Source organism: Sceloporus undulatus, chromosome 1 (genome assembly GCF_019175285.1).
Source record: "Sceloporus undulatus isolate JIND9_A2432 ecotype Alabama chromosome 1, SceUnd_v1.1, whole genome shotgun sequence".
Lineage (NCBI taxonomy): Eukaryota > Metazoa > Chordata > Lepidosauria > Squamata > Phrynosomatidae > Sceloporus > Sceloporus undulatus.
In genome coordinates this window covers 237079133-237104772 of record NC_056522.1, presented here as the reverse complement: position 1 = coordinate 237104772, position 25640 = coordinate 237079133, and the positions used below count along the sequence as shown (strand labels likewise).

The 25640-nt window shown below is 37.8% G+C and overlaps 1 protein-coding gene across 1 annotated transcript in view; it reads right to left on the bottom strand.

Annotated features, from left to right (window-relative positions):
- Window positions 1-8429: 8429 nt before the first annotated feature.
- The window catches only part of LMLN (leishmanolysin like peptidase), a 31391-nt gene continuing 14180 nt past the window's right edge, over window positions 8430-25640 (bottom strand). The window contains exons 6-17 of the mRNA XM_042474198.1: window positions 25433-25611; window positions 24338-24443; window positions 24001-24095; window positions 23599-23716; window positions 20230-20337; window positions 19153-19229; window positions 17141-17251; window positions 16858-16990; window positions 15670-15829; window positions 14851-14981; window positions 11872-12085; window positions 8430-11514 (exon numbers count right to left, since the gene is read on the bottom strand). Coding sequence (XP_042330132.1) covers window positions 11414-11514; window positions 11872-12085; window positions 14851-14981; window positions 15670-15829; window positions 16858-16990; window positions 17141-17251; window positions 19153-19229; window positions 20230-20337; window positions 23599-23716; window positions 24001-24095; window positions 24338-24443; window positions 25433-25611 — 1533 coding nt within the window. The 3' untranslated portion in view covers window positions 8430-11413. The remainder of the gene's footprint in view (window positions 11515-11871; window positions 12086-14850; window positions 14982-15669; window positions 15830-16857; window positions 16991-17140; window positions 17252-19152; window positions 19230-20229; window positions 20338-23598; window positions 23717-24000; window positions 24096-24337; window positions 24444-25432; window positions 25612-25640) is intronic.

The window sequence follows — 25640 nt, the reverse complement described above, 5'->3', positions numbered from 1 at the left end:
ACTCTGTAATGCCATCTGCAGAAAGGCCAGTACATCTTTAACTTGCACATTATCTAGTGAAATTGTATTCAATCAAACCTTAAATGTCTTCCAAGTTGTCTCATGTATTGTGTCATTTCTCAGTGAGATGCTAATATGGTACTTGCAACTCTTTCTAAATAACTATGTTTTAGCAAATATTCCTCTCAATATCGAAATGGTCAGTTTAGCCACTGTGAATTTGGATGACATACTGAACCCTGCATTAGTAAATCCTGTCTGTCTGGTAGTGGCCATGGTGTTCCTGCTGACATCTGAATCAATAAAGGAAGCAATGGTCTGGGGGTCCAGATCAGTGCTATTAATATCAACGTTGCTCTTTCTAGTTGTCTTTTCTTTAATATTTTCTGATCTAAACCTACAGATCTATCTATGGTAAAATATATTTTCACTTTGAAAAGATGCAAATAAGTCTACCTGGAATAGATTGAAGTGCCTTTGTAATGTGTCAAATATTTGCTTGTGCAGTGACCATTTTCCTGGCAAAGTTCTGTTTCTGCTGGGGCAGTTGGCTTTGAAATTTAAGGAACTTTTCAAATAGACTGCTGTTAATGATTTTACTGTTCTCTCTGCTCAATGCTCTTTGTTTTCTTGATCAATTGAGTTGATCATGACTGATCCCCCTTGACTGCAAATATGGAAACATGGAAACATTGTCTGTGGTGATTTGAATATCCTGACTTCTTATTATCTGTTTGAACCCTATCAAAGCTAATCTCTGATCATAGTACTAAGAGGTTTATACTGCATTTGCTTTCCTTCTGTGACCCATTGGCCCTGAGTAACTCATCCTCATAGCGGGCTCCCCAGTCTTAAGAGTCTCATGTCTGCTGTAAGCATTATCTTTTCCTGATTTCCTAATATCTTCTTGTTTAAAATTACATCTCATATTCACCACTTCAAATCATTTTTTTAGTGTAGAGGTAAGTATATCCTGTGATGTCTTATCTTTAGTATTCATTTTTGAAATAGTCTTAACAACACCTGTAATTTCCTCATGTGGGGCTGAGCCTATGGCACTATTTATATTGCTGAGACTAGGGTCCAAAACACATTGGAGAAATAATTCAGTTTGAGACTGCTTTAACTGCTCTGGCTCAATGCTAAGGTATTCTGGGAACAGTAGTTCTGTGTGACATTTAGCCTTCTCTGTCAGAGAACTCTGGTGTAACAATAAACTACAATTCCCAGGATTCCCTAGCATTGAGCCAGGGCAGTTAAAACGGTCTCAAACTGAATTTTATCTGCAGTGTGTTTTGGACCTAGATGACCTATCACTCTTACCAAGTGCATCAAATCTGCTTTTTTCCCCAATATGTTCCTTAGCTCATGTTGGATTTTTCCTTTCCCTTCCCCTAATAAAACACATCCTTTCCTTGTATCCAAATGACTTTTTTTTTTTTTTGTAATTTATGAAAAATCTGTGACGCTCTAGACACCTTAGTGTCAGCTGTGGATCCCTTTCAGCTTTGTTGCAGCACATGGCTTTCAATAATAAATAGCCTGGGTAGAGAAAAATCTATATGCCTGTCTTACATGAGCTATGATGGGAACTAGCACTTCTATGAATATTCTTGCTCCTGAGCCTAGGCAGAAAAGAAGATCCAGAAATTGATAGTGCTCCAGCCCAAAATGGAATCTCAAATATTTTCTGCACTCTGCGGTCATAGGATTGTAGAAGTATGCTTCTCGTAAATCAGTTGAGATCATATGATCGTTTGGATGAAATTTGTCCATAACTGTCCGCAACGTTTCCATTTAGAACCTCTGGTATCTTTTAGGAATTTTAAATCCAGTACTGGTCTGTGCCCAGATTTGTATTCAGGTCCTGTAAAAATTATTAAGTAAATTCTATGGCCCCCAGTTTGAATTAAATGATTTCAGTGTGAACAGTTTCTAACTTGGCTTTGTTTTTTGGTACAGGAGAGGGAAGATATTATTTTCTTTTTTCTCTTTGCAAATACTATCTAGTAACCTTGAATAACTATCTGAAGAACCCATTGATCTGTTGTTGTTGACTGCCACAGGAGACCAAATTTCAGAAGTCTTCTCCCTACTGGCACTTCCTTTGAGTCAGTACTGTGGAATTCTACCTCTCTTGGGATATTCAGCCCCTCTCCTGTTTTGTAGCGCTTCTTGAGGTTTGAGGTTAAATTTGGATCTGTTCCACAGGGGAATGAAATTTCTGTAATCTTCTAAGAAATCTCTTCCTCTACAAAGGGAAAGATATGTATTTCTGAATTATTTCCTATCTGCTTTCCTCTTTAAAACTGTTGGCATTATTTGCTTTTTGTCCTGGTTCTTCACTGCCCTTGCTACAAATGCTACAAAATTGTGCCCTGCATATGTTACATATTGTAAAAAATTTAAGTAATGTGCATTGAAGGGTTCTCATACTCAGATATCTGTCTCTAAAATAATCTTGAACCCACAATATGTCTGCTTGTGAAAAACACTGAAACCGGTATGAATAATCTTATACATAATGCTGCACCTCATATTTTCTCAAAGCTGAATCTGTTCTCTTCTCATCTGTCTCCTTTAATACATTATCTACTCCCTGAGGTGTTATAGTACCCGAATCCAATGCCTTCCTTGGAGGGACTCCTGTTTTGGGGGACCGTTTCATTGTATTCTTATCAAATGAATAGTTTTTGACTGTAACCTAAAAAGCATTTGGAATTTAATGGTGTCTCCTATTCTAAATCTATAATTTCCTTGAACATCTCTGATAAAATTATTTCTGAAGGGGCATTTTTTTGTGCTGATGCATATCAGGTTTGTTATTCTCACTTTGCTTTGTCTTCACAAAACCCTTCTAGTAATTTTAAACCATGTTATTTACACATGCCATCATTTTGGGTTAAAATGGAGCCGCCTTCCTTTGAAGGAATGATAGAGTGATCCAAATCAACTTGGAAGTTTATTCATACTGCTGATGATGCAGATCTTTCAGAAGTCAGGGGGGAAAATTGAATATCCCAGGCTAAGTGGGGTTTTTTTGCCAGCCTCTCCTCAAAGTGCATTGAGTACATTTGGGATGCGTGTGAACAAGGATTCATCCAGAATTATTTTATAGTGTGAATGAAGCCTAAGTGTTTTGGGCCCTTATCACACGTGTGTGTGTGGGGGGGGGTTTGCAGCTCAGATCCGCAGTCACTCCTGTTCTAGCAATGCGAAAAAGTGATATTTTTTCACATCAGATCCGGAGTCACTCCTGTCTAGCAATGCGAATTCACATTAAAACATGATGTTTTACCGCACCTGGTTGCCTTTCCATTGCCCTTCCGAATCAAGGAGGAAGCGGAGTCAGTTCGATTCCAAGCAAGTCACGTGGTGCAGATTCAAGCAAAGCGGAGTGAGTGCACATTGTATTATCACACTGGAACATACTTTGAGGGTTTAACGATTCAAATCAGCACCCTTGCACATGCTCAGTGGGGCTCTGGACGCTGTCCTCCTTCTCTGCACCCTCCTTAGCTGCCATCCTTCATTGGGATGCAGGAGCAGCAGGGGATGATGGGATAGGTGTCAGAGGGGGCGAGATGGGGATGCAGGAGGAGGAGGGCAATGAAGGAGCAGGATGCAGGGGGTGGGCGACATTGGAGTGGTTTTCCACACCAGACCAATTCGAAGTGAAATCGAAGTGAGTGTCAAAGCGAATTCTGTGAGTTCCCTTTTTTCCGATTTCGCCAAAATGAGGGGTCACTTTGGAATCACTGCGGAAGCCCCACTGAAGGAGCTCCCATAGAAAGGAATTGCATCTGAAAACACATTCACGTTATGATGTGAATCCGAATCGTTGGACCCATACTCACCTCGGAATTGAGCTGCAAAAGCTCTAAAAATCTCCTTGTGATAAACTCCTTGGTGAAGATTTCTGTAAAACTGTGTGGCTGTAATACTTTTTTCTGAGTCCCTATTCTTTTCCTGATTCCCCTCATTGGAACTTTGTAATCCTAATATCCCAGTACTTTTTCAGTAAGCTTTTCAAATTCTCTATCTCAAAAAGACTATTAGTATTGCATTCCTTGTTTGAATCAGAAGAATCCTCTCCTGCACTATTTAGCTGTGACATTTCCACATTGGTCCATATTCTTGTTTTGTTCAGAATCAGATTCAGAATCTCAAAGTTTTTTAGTGTCTCTTCTTGTTCTGTCAGATAAATGTTTTGTCTTCTCTCTACATTTCCTTTTCTCGCTTCTACTATTGCTCCCTAATATAATATCTTCCTGTATTAGTGTTTTGTTCATTTGTATTCATGTTCTGTCTGCAATTGATTTATTTGGCTTATTAGATGTGTTTAAATTCATTAACGCTGGGCTACTTGGCATATTCATTTCATTATATTTTAAAAATACATCAAATTCATTACATGAATACCTATACTTTTAACTTGTGAATTCCATTTCCTAATATGCCTCCCTTGTGAATGTCCTACTAGTTCTACTAGCCTAGTTCCTAACTGCATTTAACATCTTTTATTAAATGTTTTTTGTTACTCATGCACTAAGATTCCATATGACTTGGGTGGGAAACAAAGTTTGATTGAGAAGCAACACTGGTAAACATTGTTTTCAGATAGTATATAAATCTTGCTTATGTCTTAGCTCCACTAGATGCCAAAGTCTCCCTGCTTCCCATTTGAAGCTGAAATGGTTTGTTCCCATTCTGTACTGTCAAGCAAGCCTCATGTCATGCCTCTGCCTTCCTGTTCTGGGATTGAACTAGGTGCACTTCTGCGTGGAAGCTAAATTTTCAGGATGTTGTCCTGAAGTAACATTGGCTTAACTACTGAGCTGTTATAATTTTCCTGAGAAAATAAAACTAGTACATCTCGCTGACTCGTCAGAGAGGTGAAAAACAAAAAAAAACCTCAATTTTGTTGGCAAGATAGGAAACTAAAAACTGGAGAAGGGAGACAATGTTCCTAACTGAAAACAATTTGACTCCTGCCTTAACCTGTTGGTGCATAGAGATAAACCCATGTCTTCCTCCTTCATTCATCCAGAGAATAGTCACCAAAGTCTCCTACGCAACTGCTGTAAAGCGCAGTAACATTATTAGACTCCTGGCCTTCCTTGATTTCATCCCCTCCCTTAATGTCAATTGCATTCCTACTGTATGATCAAAACAGAGTTGAAGACCATCCTGTTCAGAGAAGCGTTCCCAGGCATTGCATAATTGTCGCTTGCTATTTGATGTTCTTTTGATGCCTGTTTTATCGAACCATTCCCTGTATTACTATGCACTTTATATGTATTAGCCTACTAACCCCACCACCTTTCCCTTCTCCTTTTATGTCATGTCTTTGTAGATTGTAAGCCTGAGGGCAGGGAACCGTCTAATTAAAAAGATTGTATGTACAGCGCTGTGTAAATTTACAGCGCTTTATAAATAAAGGTTAATAATAATAATAATAAAGCAAGTTTTTTTCCTGATGTTTGTGCTTATTTTTCAAGTTCACTTCTCCCCCGCCCCAATAGTTTCCTGTCCACTGCCCTGTTCACCTACTATGCCAGGACTTATCTCCTCCACCCTGCATATTTTCCTTCTGAGTGCTGTGTAGATTTTCTCCTGATATCACATCCCTTTTTCTTCTGCCTATGGCTCCTTGATACAGCAAGTAAGGTCTTTTCTGAATCTACTGCCCACTCTCTCCTTATTCTTTCATCTCTCTTAGTAGTTCCCCACACAAATAAGCTATTATGAGTGCCAGAAATGCTCTCTCAAGTAGTCTACATAATAATGGGGGAATAATAGTCTTCTGAAGGAAAATGTCCTTATTCCAAATATGACTCCTAAGAGGTCATTCAAAATTATCATTCTACAATATATTACGATAACACCGAGTATGTATAAAGTACTGGCATGTTTTCCACGCAACTGAATTACATTTTTAAAAGCAGCTGTACTGTTTTCCACATTTTCCAGTGATAAACAATTCCATTTGCATCCAGGTTTGTCTAATGAAAAAGATATAGACATTTGTAAACAGGGTTTTTTAATTGATACAATGCTCCCAGTAAGTTGATGCTAGAAGATTTTTCAGATACTTAAAAAAATATTTTTGTTGGAAATATGAACTCCTCCTCATACATACTTCAGCCCTCAAATCCACTCACACACAGAAATGGAAAATAATTCTGTATTAACATTTGCTAGCAAGAGCATTTCATAAATATACATTTTACACTTCTCAAAGACATTTTGTCAATTTTAAAAGTAGTTATTCCATACTTAACAAAACTGAAACTTGTATTACAGGACAGCACACATACAGACTATGACTTGCAGCAGGTTTTGTAAACATGGCCCTGGCTCATACAGATGGCTTGTTCACACTAACCACTGCAGCAGATAGCAGTTCTTAATCTATCCAGCTACAATCTCACCAATTCATCCCAAAATGCTGGATAACCAAAGGGACAATAGGCAACGTTCATGTAAAACTGCAAAAATTAGACAATAAGATCTTTTTCCTATTCTTCAGACAGATAATCTACATTGTTTCACATGGAATACAGACTAAGGTAAAACTCAAGTATGCTCAATAAAGTCTAAGTCCAAATTTTCCCTGAAGCTTAAAGAAAGCAGATTGGGATCAAAGAACCCTGCCCATTATAGGCCAAACTGTCTAATCAAGAACAAAAGAACCTTGTCATGTATTTTATTTTGAGCACGTTAATAACTAACATTGAGGCCCAACTTTTATAGAGTATCTTGGAGGCTGACACTCTCAAGGTATTCACCATCTCCTTGGCTTCAATGTGACTCCTACATATGATAAATCTGCAAGAACCCCAATCATCAACAGCTCTGTTCTGGTCTTGCAAACTCAGGGCCATGGTTCCTTCATTGAATCAATTCACCTGTAATGAAGCCATGTTCTTTTCCACTGCCTTACACTTTACTGAGCATTATCATTTGTTCCAGAGAGTCATGTCATTTCATGATAGCACCAGTTTAGTTATTTTGGCTTCTAGCAATAGTTCAAGGTTGATTTACTCTCTGTCTTTTGGGTGTCCACAGAATCTGTACAATTCTACTAAAACATCACATTTCAAATTATTGTTTTCACTATCCATCCTTAAAATTGATACACAGAAATCAGAAACACCAGTGAATGAATGATCCTGACTTTGGTATTTAATAATATATCTTATCACTTGAAGATCATATATAATTCCTTCACAATGCCTCTTCTTAGTGCTTTTCTTATTTCTTAATCACAGTATTGACTTATCACTTAGCCAAAGTTCAGAAAATTATTAACAATACTGAAGTCTTCATTACTCACTTTAAAAGTTATGAAAATCTTCTGTGTTCCTAATTTTGTTCTTTGAATTTTTACTGTAAACCTGCTTTTGCACTTCCTTCATATGGTATCATCTGCATATCTAAGCTATGTCCCGTCCCCCAAATTCACATTTCCTTTGAGTCTAATCACACCTTCCATGTGATATGTCATATGTATATATTAAGTAGACAGGATGACAAAATGCAGGCTTGCCAGACCCCCTTGCCAATTAGAAATCACTATGCTTCTCTGTATTGTGTCCTGACAATGACCTTTTGTTCAGAGTATAGGTTAGGTATCAGGGCATTTCAATGTTGTGACACAACCATTTCTCTTAGAGCAATCCAGTTTTGCACAATCAAATGCTTTACTATACGGTGGTACCTCGGGATACGAAATACCCAGGTTACGAAATTTTCGGGATACGAAAAAATCCCATAGGGAATTATTGTTTCGGGTTACGAATGTTTTTTCGGGTTACGAAAAAACTTTTGGTGCTTTTTTCGGCTTTTTCGCACGGAATCGCGGCTTTTCCCCATTAGCGCCTATGGCAATTCGGCTTACGAAGGCTTTTCGGGTTACGAAAGCGGCCGCGTTACGAATTAATTTCGTAACCCGAGGCACCACTGTAGTCTATAAAGCACAAGCTGGTTTGCTTCTGAAATTCTTTGGCATGTTCCATTAACCAATGTTTTTCGGACTATGGTATCTAGCGCCTATTGCTTTTCTGAATCCAGCTTGGATATCTAGCATATCTCGCTTCATATATGGTAAAAGTCTTTCTTGCATATCAACTCACTTGCATGGCAGATTGCTGCAATGGTCCAATACTTGCTACAATCCCTGGTTTCCCCTTTTCTTGGGGACTGGAATGCATATTGAATGTTTGCCATCTGTGGGCCATTGTTTTCTTTATTTGTTGTCAGATTTCTGACAAAATATTTATGGACTCTGTACCTTGAAACAGTTCTATTACTATGCCATCTATTCCTGGCTATTTATTTCTCCCATGTGCTTTAAGAGCAGCTTCCCTTTCACAAAGTTCTTCCTTGAATGAATCTATCATTCTTTCATATACTTCTGGGTATTGCTTCCATTATCTTTTTATCATATATTGTCTGTTAAATAATGTTCCTATTCTTTGCTTAAACCTCTTTCCCAGATCCTGAGATATTTATTACAGTATATGCATATACACACATATCTGCATATATATAAACTAAAAATGAACAGCATTCCAGTAAAAATGATCTATAGTTTCCTTCCTCATAATAGAATCTGAGAGTATGAAGTTAAACAAGAGAGAAGACAAATAATGTCCCATTGTGATCTCACCAAGGGAAGCTAACTCCCTATCTAAATAAGTTGTCTGCTAGTGAACTGTCACATGGGGATAGCAGAGAGAAATCGTCTGCAGCTAATATGCACATCAAGGAAGAAATCTGTTGGCAGTGTTGTTGTTTTTGTTTTTCAGAGTATCAGTTCTTGACTGGACTAGAGCTGAAATTCTATATTTAGTTATAAAACAATTACAGCCATTAATTAATTTGTTTTGAGAAGTCTGTGGGAGATGTTCCGTTTATAAAGAGATTGACAGATCCTACTATGCTACTTTCAGTCAGATAATTTTGATGAAATATTCAGTGTTACTGTTAATTTTGAAATAGCAAACAGCTTAAACAACAGTTTTAGTTGTACAGAGGTTAATAGCTGCTAATACATTCTCAGATGTAATTAGGATTTCAGATTAAGGAAAATGCATTTTAACTTCACAAGATGTGCTAATGCAACTAATATCTACAAGTCAAAGTAGAATAAACATGTTCCCTAAGCAACAGGTATTCTGATTACTAATGTGCAGTAAACTACTGGTACTTTTCAGATACTTTCCCACTTCACTAAATTCTCAGATGGACCAGTTCTTGCCTACCAGAAAAGAAATAATCTTTTAGTCAAGGCTGATGTAATTCTAGTTTTACAATAAAAAACAAAAACAAAAAAATCTACATTAACACTGGTATAAATGGTTATATATAAAGTTAGCCAAAAAGTTGAAACAGTGCAACTGCTGTACTTCAAGAAAAACATGTTCAAGTATAGATAAACATCTTTACAAGATGCTATTTAATTTTCTATTATTGCACAAATAAAAAAAAATCTTAATTTTGTGGGACTGTTCCATATTAGCTTTGAGCTAATACTGAGATACAAATCTATTTAGAAATCAATTTTCATTTATATCCAACCATGCATATTTAAAGCATTTCTTAAAACTAACATTTTATTGCTGTTTCTGGTCCTTCCAATCCTCCCCTCTTCATTTAAGGCTAATGTAGGATGTGTAATGTAATGTATTTATGTAATACAGTTACATAATATACCTATATATTCAAGCAACTCCCCTTGCACATTCTTCAGTCAACTTTCTCATGTTTTGGATGGGAAATTATTATTATTATTATTATTACTGATTTTGGCCATTATGAATAAATCATCTAGCAGGGACTGTTTTACACCTTCTTTCTGCATTAGTTGAGAAATTCACCAGATACCACTGAAGGCAGGAGTCTCCTGCAATGTCTAGCCAGCTTCCACTGTATTCATTTCAGAAGACTGAACTAAGGGATTTAGATAAAAATTAGGTTTCTTTTAGAAGCACTCCCAGTCCAGCATCCCGAATAGTCACAGTTTTCAATAAATCAAAACAATCATTAGGGTGAACTCCTCCAATCTGATGCAAAAACCAAATTGGGTCAGTTGTAAGAAAGGAAGGTTATCACCACTATAAGTAGCTCACTGATCCTGACTCAACTGTTAAGTTGTTCACTGACTCAACTTATTGTTGTACAGCCACTAAAATGCCTGCTTCAAAAAGCATATTAACTTTTCCTAATAATCAGCATAATTACTGGTACTGAAGACTGCTATTCTTTAATTCAAAAACCACACAAAATTCATAGGTAATTAAATTCTTCATTTTAGTCCCAAAGGAGTCATGATGGCACCCTGTAAGGTTTACCCACTTGCTGTCATTACTATTTATTCCCTCAAAACATTATGACTCTTCCAATCCAATTAATGAGAAGTATTATCCTTTTCTATTTCCTTTGCCTTACTCAAGTGGAAGTGTGTGTGTGTGTGTGTGGGGGGGGGAAATCTAGACAGCCCAAGTCTTACTAACATCTGAAGGTAAGAATAAAATGGCAGTGCAGTAAAATGAACTTTCAAAAAAATGAAAAAATGTCAGCTATTCATTATTTCAAACTGCCTTGTGAACACAAAATCTGTAGCCCAATCTAAGACATGTTTACACAAAAAGTTCAACTGAGTTCAGTGGAACTTACATCCTATCAAGCATGGCTAGGATTGCAGTCTTAATACATTAGCAGTTATGACAGAATAGTTTAACTTAGTATTCTTCCGTGTGGAAGAGAAATTACAAATGTTACAAATATATTCATGAATTTGAAATACCAAAAGTGCATGATGTGCAGCTACTGAATTGTTCCATCATATTCTGAGCAGCAGAGACTTCATAGCAGAAATAAACTTTAATTCACCAGGGTCTGCAAACTATAGTATATTTCTGGAAGCATCCTGAACTAGGACCAAAAGGCTTTTTGAACTCCATAAAGCACTATCAGACCTAAATTAATAGCAGCAATGGCAACTGACTTTCATGGCTTTTGACTAAAAGAAATTGAGGTATATGTGTCTAAGGATGCCCAAAATCCTGCTATCAGTCTCACAGAGAATTGTGCATAACCAAAGTGCTCCAGATAGGTGGCAACAGATGGTATAATACAACTGGCATATCTGTTCCCCCCCTGCCTTTTGTACCAATGTGAAAATAAAACTTTTATGCTGGCACTTATTGAGATGATTTTGTAAACTTTGCCTCTCTGAGTCTAGAAGTTGTTGTCCAGCACCCTCCAGCTTGCAAGCTGCTGGGCTACTTGCCACAGGACACATAGAGATGTAATTGTTCATCCAGATAGCTGCCGTCAAGTTGTACTCAAATGGAGCATACTCTAGAGTAGACAAAATGGCTGCAAGGCAAACTGGCAGCATGATCTAACTCCATGCACACAGGAGAAATCCTGCCAAAAGTGGAAGTAAGTTTGCCATCAAGAGCCACAGGGTTACAACGAGGCTGGGAGAACAGGAACACAAGTCTAAAAAGTTAAAAAAAAAAAAGGCACATTAATATAGGCAAAATAATTTAAATACTTCTGCAGATACTGTTTGTGTGTTTAAGAATATATTCAAAACAATTCTTGCCACCAGGGTTAGAAGTACAAGCTCTTTGGGGTTTTCATCATGCTATGGGCTGTTTGTGCAAATGTAACCAACCAAACCTATAGTGAACATCTCTCTTCTTCTGGAACCACTACAGCACTGAAGAAAAAGTGAAGAAGTTCTCTTGTTGTTACAACCATTACTTTGAGAATGCTATAGTAGGAACAACAGAGCAGAACAAACGTGGAAGTATATTCTTAATTCTAATTCATTGTTATGCTAATTTAACTTACCAATGGATGTGATTTTTGTTAAGTTAGCAATTGGAGGAGGGTCCTGCTCAGGTGGGCAGATGTCACAGAAGTCTAAGCATGCTGGGCAGACTAGGTTCCCAATATGTACCCATCCATTCATCTGAATATTCACTGTAAGAATTTGACCTGAGTGACTGCACAAGTATGCCATGTCCTTGACCCAAACTGTCAGCCCCCGAGAAGAACAAGAAACCTATGAAATAAAGGGAGACTTGTTATACTTACACAATAAACTGCACTTAATTACTAGACCAATTTTTTATCTTTTCAGTGTGTATACTGTTTATGTTGAATTGTCAGGAGGATAGATTAACAACAGCACCAATGTGCTCCCTCAGTTGTAAATCTGGAAAAGGACAAACTGGGGATCAAGTAGCAGTATAAGTCAACCTCATGTATAAGTCAAGGACAAGCTTTGGGGCCAAAATTATGGCCCATAGATAAGTCGAGGTTATAACTTTGGGGCATGTAACAAAGCAATGTTTCCAGCAAAAAAGCAAAGGAAAATAATGCCAAAAAGCTTACAAAATTTCAGCAGTGCTTATACTAAAGGCAGGATGGATGAGAGAACAGTCAATGATTCCATGACAGATTACACTCTCACCTTTCACCAGGGAATGGTTCCTCTTTTTTCGGTAAGAGTTAAAGTACAGTACTTACATTGACCCATGGATAAGTCAACTAAGTTTTTTGGTCAATTTTTTGGCTAAAATTTTTTAGCCCTATACATGTATATACAGTACTTACTGACTGCAGTCACCTCATACCACTGCCAAAGGAGCAAACTGAAATGAGACAGAGAGTCATTCTGATCTCCAAGACCAAGAATCGAGCATTCAGGCCACCTTCATGCTCCCAGGAAATATCAAGCAGAATGTATAACAGGGATGGGGAACCTTTGATTCTCCTGATTCTAAGACTACAACTTCTACAATCCCTTACCACCGGCTAAACTGGATGAGACTTCTGGGAGCTGGCAAGCAAAACAAGATTGAGGACGACCAAAGGTTCTACACCAAACTGCCATATGAAAAATTGGCTTGGACAATAAGACATATTAATCACTCCCTCTAATTATGAATACAGTGCCCTGGTGCTCACAAAACAGAAAACAAAATATAGACATCTACATGCTTGAGGACACTGAAATTTCTGGAAGTACGTGTGTGTGTGTGTGTGTGTGTGTCTAAAAGAGAATCCTAGGACCCATGGAATGTTTGGTGCCAGAAAAATAAACTAGCAAACAGTGTGTGTATGTGTTTGGGGGGGCAGTGGATTGGTTTGCTTGACCCCCAAACATCTTACATTACATTATTAATTTTTTATATTAATAAAACCTGAAAGTAGATTTTGGAAGCTATTGAATGTTTGGTGTGAGAAAGGGAAACTGGAAGACAGTGTGTTTAGGGTGTGGGTGGGGTGGGGTGTTGGTTTGCTTGGGTCCTTAATACCTTATACAGTGCGCCTTTGCCTTACACATGGGATCCGTTTCAGACCCCTCCGCATAAGGCAAATAGCGCGTATGTCGAGCCCCATTGAAAATAATGGGGCTCGTGTATGATGTGCGGCTTTCAATGTGATCTGAAAGCTGCATAAAAGGCAGTGTCATGTATTATTTGGGGCAGGGCACAACAAACTGGCATGTTGAAAGAAGCACAGAGTGAAGAATTACTATAGTATTTTGTGGAGGTCCCACTGTTTTTTCTTAGAATTCAAACTTATTTTTCACTCAAAACAACTTAAAAGATCTTCTGACATAATTCTAGTATCACACATAATCAGAACATTGAACAATACTAGTGTCTTTGGTCACCACAGATAGGAACAACACTATTTCCAAATGTACCCACCCTATCTGTAAATAAAGGCTACAGAAGGGAACCCTGAGCTACAGCAAAATGAAATCATGTGATTTAATGGTTCTTTCCTTAACAGTGAGCCAAAGGATCAATCTTGTTTCACTGTACAAGTAATGATCTTGAAATATATTTAACAGACTGACTTTGCCCAAAGGTTTAATAAATATCAAACTTGTCTTCTCTGCTTGTGTTTATGGATAGACTGGGGAAAACAAGTATCATTTCAATTTATTAGTAGTTTGATATTCTGCTTTTTTACATATAAATAAAACCAACAGATCATAGATTATAAATGGAATTCATGGATGCCAGAAGCAATTATTATACATTCAATACCTATGAGCTAGGTTTTCCTTTCAGCAGAACATATATTCTCATACTTAACAACTAGTGACTTGCTCACTATTCTGTGCTTGTTCACTCTTCAAGTGAACAGCTTACATAAATTGACATTATCAGTATATATTTATACTAACTTAACTTTATAACCATGTTGAGGTATTTTAAGGTATCCTACTGGTTTTCAACTGGTTGTTGTTATTCTGTGCCTCCTACTCATTTCCAATTTTTGGTGACCCTATCATGGGGTTTTCATGGCCAAATTTGTCTCGGGTGATTGCTTTTTCCTTCCTCTGAGGCTGAGATAATGTGAGTTGCCCAAGGTCACTAAGTGGGTTTCTATGGTCAATAGAGAAATTGAACCCTGGTCTCCCAGAACTGTAGTCTAATGCTCGAATCACTGCACCATGCTGGCTCTCTTCAAATTGGTTAAATCCAAACAAAAATGACAGTTCTGTAAATATCCTTGTACCTAGGCATTGCAAGCTGTATGGAAACTCATAGGATACCCATGTTAAGGTATTTTAAGGTATTTGAACTGCAAATAACTATTCGGTTCATCCCCAATCTACATTTTAGAAAAAGGAAAACAAGATCTGTAGCAAATAATGTACAGTTTGAGGTGTTTTTTCCCTACAGATAATTGAGATAATCTGCAATTAATTTGACTGACAATATGGAAGCACATAATGACTGGTACAAGAGCAATATATAATTTCTTTATTAAATGCAAATTTAAATGAATAACTTCTTCAGTTACCTGGTAACACCCACTACCCCAGTCAGGATAGCTTAGTTTCTTTCTGCACTGTTCCATAACAAAAGCTGACTTCTGAATGAGGCAGACTGAATTTGGTCCGTATTTCTCAGCACCATAGTTTTTGAAAGGATCTACAACAAAACAAAAACATTTTTATGTTAAGAGTTGCGTGGTTCAGTAAATAGCAAAAGTATCAGAATTAACTAGGAAGATGAATACAAATTCGCATCATCAATAGCAGACATTCCTGGCTTTCTTAATATTACTTACTGAATGTTAGAATAAGACAGTTTGCAGAATATTTTCTTAGTTCATGACTGGTATACTGTATAGATAAGTTGAAAATTAATAAACTAATTGTCAACATTTTATACCTTCAGCATAATTATGTTTGCTTTTATGCAAGTGAATTAATGGTTTGCAAGCATTATTCATTATTATGTTCTCTTTAGGACTCCTAACTAAATTGGTTAGGAAGTGAGCAAGCAGAGTAACTTCTTGGAAACTCTTAAAGATACTGTCTCATGTCAAAGCAATGATTTATCAATTGTCTGATTCCAGAAATTACTCTTAACAAAAAACAAACAAAAACAAAAAACAAAAGAAAACAAAAAACCTATGGTTTTCAAATTAGTTTCAAATGGCAGTGTCAGATGCTGGTTTATCATTTTCAAACCAAGATAATTTGTGGGCAGGCTTGAGTTAAAATGTAATGTGAAAATATAGTCTAGGCAACAAACCATAATTACATGTTATATTTGAATTGAACTAAAATTTCTACATGCGAACAGGGAGGAACAAAATCCAAAATCGACTAACCTGGTTGATTTTCCAGTATTCTACAATCTGAACTGCGTTGAAATTCACCACTTAAGTGCCAACTAAATTCCTGACTGAAAGGGCAGTAGTCAGCTATTTCAACTGATCCACCATAATAAGGCAAATCTTCTGAGGGTACTCCATATAGACTGTCAAAGTACTGCAAAAAGGGAATGCCAGAAGTGATGAGAAGGGGGGGAATCAAGTTATATTATCATCACAACCATAACTAGAAGAAATTTTATACTAGTGACAGAAAGCCATATCCATATACAGCATGCTTAAATCACAGAAAAGAACACAAATCTACAGTTGTTAATGGCATTTTAACCTGTTTTGTGCCAACAGTAATGCCAAGCATTGTGAAACATTTTGCAAAAACAGACCAGGATTACACAGTGTACTTCCACTGAGGAAAAAGGCCCATTAGAGTACCTAGATCTACGTACTCATCCATACACCTTCAATATCTGCTCTGATTTGCAGCGTTGATTGATTTATTTTGTTTGAGTTATATAGTTTTAATACATTTCTGAAGTGACTTCACTGATTATGAGATTGACTTATATAGAGGAGGCTAAAAATATTTTAACTAATAAATCAGGTCTTACTACCTACTGGCTTTGTTCAGACATAGAACCGGAACAGACTGGTATAAAAAGCTGACTTCCAGCTGGCTTGGGGGCATGGCGTACAGATGACGCACGCCCCCAAGATGCCCAGAAGCCAGCTTCATGCCGTCCAGCTGCTCAGACATGGGCCAGCTTCTGGGTGCTTCGGAGGCGTGGCATTTATACACTGCCCCCACCACCACCAGAGCACCTTAAAGCCAGCTTCCAGCCATGATGGAAAAGCCGCCTTTTTACCGGTTCACAAAGGAGCATCTTAACCACACCCTAAACTGTAGCTATCAAAGATAATTTCATAGCCCATGATTCTGAAGTTGATTTTGTTTTCACTATCAAGAGTCAAGCCTGACCTCAGTTTCTCTTAGTGTGGATAAAATATTAATCTAGTATAGAAGCAATAATCCCAAATCCTCTTTGCAGCCATTCAGTGGTGAAGGTGTGTACATGAGCTTGAGGCTTGCCAAGGCTCATTCTCTTAATGGCAAACTGTCTGAATTAGGACAGTGGTTAATAGGATTAGGGCATAAACAACTAATTGTAAGTCTCATACACAATCTACCTGATATTCCTGAGGCAGACGTTGAGGGAACTTTTGTAAATTGCACACTGCTACTGCTCTGTGGTCCTGTCTGCAGGTTAGCTGCAATGGATTACTCCGCAGAGTGTCACAGTAGGGGGCTACCAGTTCTTTCCTTTGGACAGGATTAAAAACAACAGCAACAGAACTGTTAAAACTGCATATACATCACGGATTATTTTTCAGCATTAATCATGCAATCATTAATGTGTTAGTACAATTTAAGTGCCATTGTGGAACATGCAATTTAAGAATGTACTCTTACTTTCTCTGCCTCTGGTCAATCCAAAATTTACAACTTTTCATCACAAAGTCACAGCCTTTACCTCGGCCCCAGTCTAGTTTTTCTGCCATGCTGTAATTGGCTCTATACCAGCTACAAAGACAAAAAGGAAACACTGTTATTAAGCTAGCATTTCTGAATGGTCAGCAAAATTATTTTTAAAAGCCTGAATAGGCAGATTAGGAGAAGTTCAAAAGTATTTCTATAAACAGATGTCAGTATTTTGGTCTCTATGGCGCCCTAAAGTGGGCGGTCTGCCGCCGCCGCCATTAGCTACACCGAGAAGACACTGCCGAAATGGCACTCCTTTTTGGCCCCTGGAAGTGGCACCGAGAGGCGCAAGGCGCACAATCGCAGCGTCACTTCCGCCGCACTATGTCCGGATGCTGTGCGTCCGAGATGTAAATATGGCGGTGCCCATGTGGACGGGTGCAGCCATTTACTACACGCTCTGCGTGTCCTAGGAACGGGGTTGGTTAGGAAGGTGAGACCTTTCCTAACCTTAGCACGCCCCTTCCTAACCCTAGGACGCACAGAGCGCGTAGTAAATGGCGGTGTGTAACGCGCTCTGTGCGTCCTAGGGTTAGGAAGGCTTTCTTCAATTTTTAATGCAGTTTTTATTTATACTATTACAGACAAAAATATTCTTCTGCCCTTTTAATGAATAAACAAGTATGCCAAGGGATCCTGTACCACCTTTGAAGCCAACTGAAAGAAAGAAACTGGTAGCCTGAGCTTTTGTATACTTGAGCCTGCTTCATCAGATGCATGGGGTGGAGTGGAGTGTCCAGAGACAGACCTATATAAGCAGGTTGTGTGTGAGAATGTCAATTGAAACAAAAAACCTCGTGGGTATGGAGATGAGGTGGCAAGTTCAGTTTTAGCGATGATCATGGAGGGGCAAAGGCAGGAAGAAGGATGCTGTCTAAATTCAAGAAGAGAAGATAACCATATGAATGAGTATTAGAATATAGTGTGGGAACCAGAGTTGAGATGTGATGAATTGGTCAAGGGAGCCTTCATGAGGCTGGGGGCGTTACATAGTGCTATAATATGTACAGTGTGCCAGGAAACCATTGTCTCTGTTCAACCCACTGCTGATGTACTGGGGTCTGGGGATACATTCCAAGTCTGCTATTTCTCTTTTTAATCTTCCTTTGTAGCTCTTCCGATCGCTATTCTGAGTCCAAGATGGAATGTTTAGGAAGACTGAAGTGTTCTGGATCAGGTTTTGTGTAGTCCCATTCCGAATGTGTGAGTTATGGCCATTTATGCTCTGGCACAGAGACTGGTTTGTTTGTCAATTTATAGCGCTGAATGATATGCTGACACAAGATAGCATATATCACATTAAAGGATAATCAAGTGAAAGTTCCTTTAATACGGTGGGTGATGCCATTAGATCCTGTGGTGACATTTCCTCAATAGCTGCCATGAGTCCCTATACCAGAAGGAAGGCAGAATATAAATAAAAAAAATAATAATAATATGTGTGCAGAGTTGGCATCTGGATTTGTGGCAAGGTCTTGTACAACTCTCCACATTTGTGTTGTGTGTCCTCCTGTAGGTAAGTCAGGGTTGAAACTGGAGGCATGTAAGTGTAGTGGTTAGTGGATTTGCAATATAGGCTGGTGCTTAGATGTCTATTTTGTAGCTCTAAAAAGTGAACTTATGTTGATAGTTCCAGGTTGAGATTGATGGTGGAATGGAACTTGTTGAAATTCTGGTGGAATGTCTTGACAGAGTTTTCTCTATGACCCCGAATTCTGAAGACATCATCAACGTACCTCAGACAGAGGAACAGTGAACTCACTATACCACACTAGCTGTCTCTTGTATTACTGTTACCAAAGTAATAATCAAAATCTTTAAATGCAGTTTAATCACCTCAACAAACTTAAGTTTGTCTCTTTCAGTGTTTTTTTGGATATCTTTCCCAAACAAGATATATTTATGAGATAAAAGGGCTCTTGAGCCTAATTGTAAATTCTTACCCAGTATCTTCCATTAATGCCAAAGTGATCCGGGAGAAGACCCTGTTCTGAGTGTGTGATCCAGTCATTGCTTCATTCTGAAATTAACCAATCACCCCAATAATTGTTAGATTCCAGGAAATAATTTTTCAGAACAGGATCCCTCTTTGGGAACTGGGGTGGTGGTGTATGTAGATAAAGGCCCTATATTATAAATACTTAGCATATATGCCCATTTGGTTGTTTATACCATTAGTCACTCAGTGTGTACAAACAATAAAGTGAGCACAGAAGATATAAAGTGCCCACAATGTAAGAGCTGTGGCAGCGCAACTATAATACTACAGAAGCGAGGTGTGTTCACCCAGCTGTGCATTTAGGGAGTCTAACAGTAAGTTGTATCTAAGATACTACCAAATCAAATGATGGGACTTTGATTCCCCCCCTCCAAACAATCTGTTTTATTAATCCAAGAACAGTGCCAGTAATAAGGACTACCAGATGCCCCTAAGAAAGAAATGCAAAAGGGGCAAGGGAATTTTGAAGGCCAAAAATATATGCTAACTCTGTCTGTGACATTATTAGGCAGTCTATAATTAAATGCTTTTTTAAAATATATTGGATTTTACAAGTACTAACATGATCACAGAGAAAAAAAGAAAGAAAAAGCAGAAGAGAAGGCACAACAGGTGTGAGCATGCATAAGCATGTATAACACAAGTTGACCATATTTCATGTCAACAAAATACATATTCAAGGATAGCTAAAGTCAATTTATGATCTACTGGCCAATTAATGTTTTTCTTTTCAACAATGAATATGTCTTTTAGCAGAAGTAAAAGCATACACAATCCAGCCATGTGGAGAAGAGACTGTATGCAATATAATCCCAGCAGCAGAAATCATGGAGATAATAATCCCTTTCCTTCTTAAATGAACAGTTCAGTACTGCTTCTTTTAAAAAAATAAAATTACTCTCTATAATCTGTATTACTTAGACAGAAGCAGCTGTCCAATAGTAACAAACTGTGAGGTTCACCTAATCACCACACCCTAAATTTCAGACTGTAAGAGCATTACAAAATTTCACAGAAGTACCTCCAACAAACGCTTTTCCCAGTGATTGAGTTCAGTGCCCATGCCTCCTTGATTTTCAAGTTCCATACCTTCTAGAATTGGGCAGTCAAAATGTTTTCGGGCCTCCTCCTTTAGAAAAACACATTAGAATTCAACCTGACATGCTTATTTAAAACAAAATCTAAGACTCATCTTTCCATTTTACACATGAGGATTACATGCTGTAGCAGGTGGGGGAGGAGAGCTTCTTTGTCAAACAAAGATCGCTAATGAAATAACCTCTTCTAGTATTGGATTTTAACTGGTTTGCTTATATGTAACTAGAGGGGACATTTATTCAGGATAAGAGAAATTTAGCCATAGAAGTAAGAGAAAATGAGTTCTAATTAGAGCCATGTAAAATGATGATCATGTAATGTTAAAAGAATATAAATACCTTTTGAAACTAGAGACAGAAGATGAACCTGTAAAAGGTTATATGACAACGTGGGCCCAAAATATTGGACATAATGGGTGAAAATGTGGACTAAAGACATAAAAAATGCATTGTGCTGTAATTTATATGAAGATGTGCATAAGATTATCTTCAGATAGTATTTAACTTCAAATAAGTTGTTGAAAATGTCTAAGAGTGTTTCAAAGGAATATTGGGGTTTTCAAAATAAGGAGGGCTCATGTCTTGTCCTCTGTGATTGTATTTTACGCATAACAATTGCATTTTATCCCTTTATCTCTTTTATCTCTTTTGCTATACATAGCTGTAGTGCAATCTAAAAGTTTTACAATTAGAGCTTAATATTGGTTTTTATGATTGCTATTGTATTTGCTGGTCAATGACCGAATAAACTTTATTACATTACAAGGAGGGGTCATTTTTCATATATGGAAGGCTTGTAAGAAAGCAAAAAGCTATTAGTCTAAGATTTATATGTCAATTCAAAAAAAGTAAAAGGTAGGTTTTGTAGGATTAACAGAAATGTTTTTGTTAAGTAAAGGCTTTCACGACCAGTGTTCAAAGTTTTCTGTGGGTTTTCTGGGCTATGTGGCTGAGTATTGGAAGAGTTTATTCCTGACGTTTCACTTGCATCTATAGTTGGCATCTTCAGAGGGCGGTGGTATGGAAATATGTGGAGTATATGTACTTGTGTTACCTTTGGTTGTGAGGAAGTGATTTACATGTTAATCTGTGTGTTGGTCTGTTGTTGAATGGCAGGGCTTTATGGTGGGAGGATATGTGTGTCTATTTAATTAGCGATCCATTGTCTGCAAGAAACCCCCTAACCGTGGGTGATGTTCATTTGCATGAACTGAGTCTTGATTTTGGTGTTCTTCAGGACTGGTAGCCAAACTTTGTTTACGTTCAGTGTTTCTTCTTTCCTGTTGAAGTTGTCCATGTATTTGTGAAAGGTTTTTGCTGGATATTATGGCTAAAGAATTGGATAGTAAATATGGACTACTTCTTCGATATATGGTAACAATGGCAAGAATGCTGTTTGCTCAAACTTGAAAATTGACCAAAGTGCCAATGACTGAAAAATGGATTGTTAAAATTGCAGAGTTAGCCCAAATTGCCAGATTAACAATTTAATAATCTGTGGTTATGGTTACTTCTAACTCTAGTAAATTTATTCAGTTGGACTTGTAATGATGAATAATTTATTTCTTCTTTCAGATTCTTTTCTTTCATTACAAGAGTTGACTACACTGACAAAACAAATTTCAGCTTCACCTCATATTTTCTTGTTCTGCAATGAACCTGCAATGTCCACATTAATGCCAGACCTGCTTGAAAGAAACCATACTCAAGTTGTACTAACTATCACACATTTCCCATGTCCCAATTCAAACTGGTACAAAAAGGATGAAGTTTTTTTCTTCATAGCATGCAAAAACCTATCAATAGTCTTACTGTTTACCTGCCAATCTTGTCAGCTTGCAGTCTAATTGGTTGCCTCCCCATTTCCTCCTCTTCCCTCATTCATGGCCCAATGAGTGATTTTGAGCAACAGATGAAAACTGAAGTGTCTCCCCCCCATCTGTTGATTTATTTTAAAAAATGTGTTTTTAATGTCTCTTAATGTGTGCCATGTGATGGGGTGAGCTCCCATCCCATTACTAGTCCCAGTCTTCAAACAATGCTGGCTCTTTGGCTTAGGGCCAAAACAGATAATAATAAATAATAAAATTTTTATTTATATCCCGCCCTTCCCAAGATCAGGGCGGCTTACAACGAGGTTAAAAACAATGGTGCCATAACAATATACAATATACAATAGATGGCCCTGAAGGGGCTGCTTGACACTGCCCCTTTGAACACTGGGTTGGGACAACAACAACTTCATGCCACACCCCCAACCCAGCTTTTTGCATGCACAAAAAGAAGCCGCAAAATGCTGCTCCTTTCTGAACCAGGAAAAAGCTGGTTTTTCCAGCACTGCTGCAGCTTTGCAACGCTCCTGTTAGCATACAAACGCTGCATCATCAAACTGCTACAGAGCTGCCCACCATATGGTTGTCTTTCAAAAGGAGTTGTCTTTCAAAAGGAGACAATCTAGATGTAAGAGCAGGGAGGAGAGATCATATCACCTTTTGGATATTATTGGACTGCAGCTCCCAGCATTCTTCATCATGGACTATGCTGCCTGAGTCTGGTGAGAACAGCAGTCCAACAACATAGAATCATAGAATTATAAGAGACCACAAGGGCCATCCAATCCAAATCCCTTCCACGCAGAATACACAATCAAAACACTCTTGACAGATTACCATCTAGCCTCTGTTTACACTTGGTCACTCTCCTCTGGATACACTCCAGCTTGCTGAATTGTGCTGCCAGTAAGGGATATATAATTCCTAAAAGGATTCAGACTTTTCCCAGGCTTCCTCACTCCTCAGCCTCACTCAGACCTTGGGATGAAGAGAGATAAAAGCAGAAAACTGCCAGTAGCCAGCACTCCAAGCTACTGAGGATTTCAATCTGTGTTCAGCTCTAATGTCAAATAGGTTCAATTGCAGCAATGGACAGCATCCACACACAGCTTTATTCTATTTGATTTAAGAAAAAAAGAAAAGAAAAAATACCTTTGTCTCTTAGAACATAAGCTAATATTTATACACAGCTGGAATTATGCTGAACTGCACCCACTCCTACATTTGGGGGTAACCCTATTTACTGCCCTAGTGGATAGCAAGAGTTTAGCCACTTTATTAGAGGGAATGTTCTTTATTCTAAAAATATTGCATTTTCATCAGAAAGCAGTCTACCAGAGAACTCTGGACTGATTTGTGACAATATTACAGAAGCCATCCTAAGACATTGATTTTTCTTACAACTTCATTATCTGAGGAACATGACTAGACTGATTGTCAGGAAGCAAAAGTGGCACTTACTACTACTTTAGGAGTTATCAGAAGGAATATATTGTGACGCAGAATCTTATTGCCTCGTACATCCCATAACCTGACTGCACTCCTTACAACTTTATCACTCCACTGATACACTCCAAGGCTGAAAGGAAGACAGAGTGAATTAATATGATTAACAAACGAAAACATTTCTAAATTTTATCATCAGCTGACCAAATCCAAAGGATTAAGCTATTACAAACATAACCATGTACTTCATGACAGTTGTTCTTTTACAAATGAAGACATGGGAGGAAAAAGATGGTATGCTAAGAAAACATCCCATATGAATCACCATTGTGTTAAAATGGTGGTACAAGAATAGCTTAACTACACATAGTGCTTCTTCAATTACACTAGTCTCTTCAGCATAGATTGAATATATACCTTTCATTAAATGGTGGCAGTCCATTTGCATATCTAGCAGTCAAAGGATTTCCATTATCATCCCGATAGAACGCAAATAGTCCAGCAGAGAAACCCTTGAAAAGTAACCCAAAAAGCCATTTACATATTATCAATGCAATAAGGTGAGGTTTTCCATGATATCAATAAAATTCCAGTACAGTGTGAAAATTATATGAAAGTAATATGCACGTGTAGACAAAGTTCACATTTATGTCTTCACAGAAAGAAACAAAACACCACAACAACTCTTGCATAATACTATACAAAGAATGAAGTCGTGGTATTTTTAAGTGATGTATCAAATATTAGCTCTTACCAATGCATGAATGATTTCATGTTTCACTGTAGACAACATGCCAACAAACTCCTGTGTTTGGGTTGAAATCATGTTTGGACACAGATTAGCATACCCTGCAATTGGTCTAGAAAATAATGAAAGATATATTGATATAAAAATAAAACAGTAATATTTCAAGAATGTAAGAACTTTGTCAATAATATATGCTATAGCTTTCAAAAAGAAAGGGGATTAAATGTAAGAATGTGAATTTTACTATATAAAATCACTCAGTCTGATGACATTTTTTTCCTTCAATAATTGGACAAAATGTCAATCCATTTCATGGACAAAATGCCAATCCATGACATGAAAAGGAAAATCACATTTCTTCATTTCAGGGAGCTCTCAAAAATTCAATTGGTCAGAACTACTTGTCCATTTCATTAAAAGGAGATAATTGATCTCCAGTAGTAAGTGACTGTCCAAAGTGGATAATGTAAATTTTGCTCTTTATGGAAAAGAAAAGTTGTAGTAGACAGATTATGAAACAAGCAACACCCAAATAGCAAACATTTTTTACAACTGTCCACATTCTATAACAATACTTCTAATCTATTAAAACTCCAAAGAAGGTTTTAAACTGGATTGTGAATAAAAGAAAAGAAAAAAACACTATAAAAAGGAAGACAAAGTCAAAACATGAAGAGACGGCTCACACTGTGATTCAGAAACAGTCAGCCTTTCCAACGTATGCCTAAGGGCTGAAGGACATGGCCTGGAAGGAGCAGCCTCTGGCTACCCCAGCCCTGATCATGCTGGGACCGCAGCTACCACACAGCCTGCTTCCAAAGTGGACTACCACCATAGTCCCAATGGCTGCCAGCAGGAGCTTTGGGGGTGTGCATCATCTAAACACGAAGCCCCCAAAGTGGCTCAAAGCTGCTTTATATGGCTCATGTGTTTTAGTCTTAAGTCCTGTGTCTCTAGTTATTTGTTACTTCCTCAGTACATCAGCACAGTGTTAGTTCTCCTAGTATCTAGCAAACAAGTTAGTTAAAGTCAAAAGTAAGCCTTCTCAGCTATTATGCTTGATCACTTATGTATTAAATTTAACTTTGAAGAAAACATTACCTGTCCATGTTTGCTTCAAGCTGACAATATGCTGCATATGCAATAATATTTTCTTGGCCACACCTTTCTGTTGTCAGAGCACTAACATATAACACGAAGTCAGCATCTCGAACCCCTTCTTGGTCTGCATCCCCAACAGGCCCACAAAGCCATCCATTTTCACTGCAAACTCTACATTGCTAGGATATTACATTTAAGAGAAATTACT